Source organism: Penaeus monodon, chromosome 23, assembly GCF_015228065.2.
Source record: "Penaeus monodon isolate SGIC_2016 chromosome 23, NSTDA_Pmon_1, whole genome shotgun sequence".
Taxonomy (NCBI): domain Eukaryota; kingdom Metazoa; phylum Arthropoda; class Malacostraca; order Decapoda; family Penaeidae; genus Penaeus; species Penaeus monodon.
The window spans coordinates 1182064-1182727 of NC_051408.1; the positions used below are offsets into that span (position 1 = coordinate 1182064).

Below are 664 nucleotides of genomic sequence, written 5' to 3' on the forward strand. Positions count from 1 at the left end.
GGCCACACACCTGTCTGAATCGGAGAGGACGAGAGGCCAGAGCGGCTTGGGGAATGGCTGTGGGAGTGTGTTGGGGAGGGAGGAGGGGTTGCTGTCACGGCATTTTTGTGTTTGTCTACCACACCTTCTAATAAACCTGCAGACAGAATTAATGATAAATAAATGTCATAAATGGGAATGAAGCATTAAATGAAATATGCTTACACACATATGCACACAGATATGTACAGATACACACATCCTATCAGAAAACTCAACTCATGACCACACAAACAAATATAAGCACACTTTTCAACATTTTCGACAGTATACAATAAATACTGTTCTTACTAGAGAGAAGACTAAGCATAGTTGGGACTTGCTGAGATAATAACCGCCGCAGTTCCGTTCTCCGAGAATATGACAGCTCTTCCCTGGGGCATGCTAATTCCTCACTGATAGTTTGGAGAAACACAATACACAAAATGACTGTGTCTGGACTTCTGGCTAACTGCGATGGAAAGAAAAGGGAATAAAGGCATACTCTATGATAACAAGTAGGAATAAGATAAGAATGGTTCTCATTACAAAAAAAAAAAAGGCTTCAATTATAGAATCTAAAAAAAACATTTATTAGTTAATGGGACGCCTGCTTTTTTTGGTTTCAAATACTGCATCCAATTAA

The 664-nt window shown here is 39.3% G+C and overlaps 1 protein-coding gene across 1 annotated transcript in view; it reads right to left on the reverse strand.

The window, feature by feature from the left end:
• Positions 1-664, reverse strand: part of LOC119587665 (exportin-6-like) — a gene marked incomplete at its 5' end in the record, with an annotated part of 6974 nt that overhangs the window by 4781 nt on the left and 1529 nt on the right. The window contains 2 exon segments of the mRNA XM_037936346.1: positions 11-136; positions 331-490. Of these exon segments, the coding sequence (XP_037792274.1) occupies positions 11-136; positions 331-490 (286 nt within the window).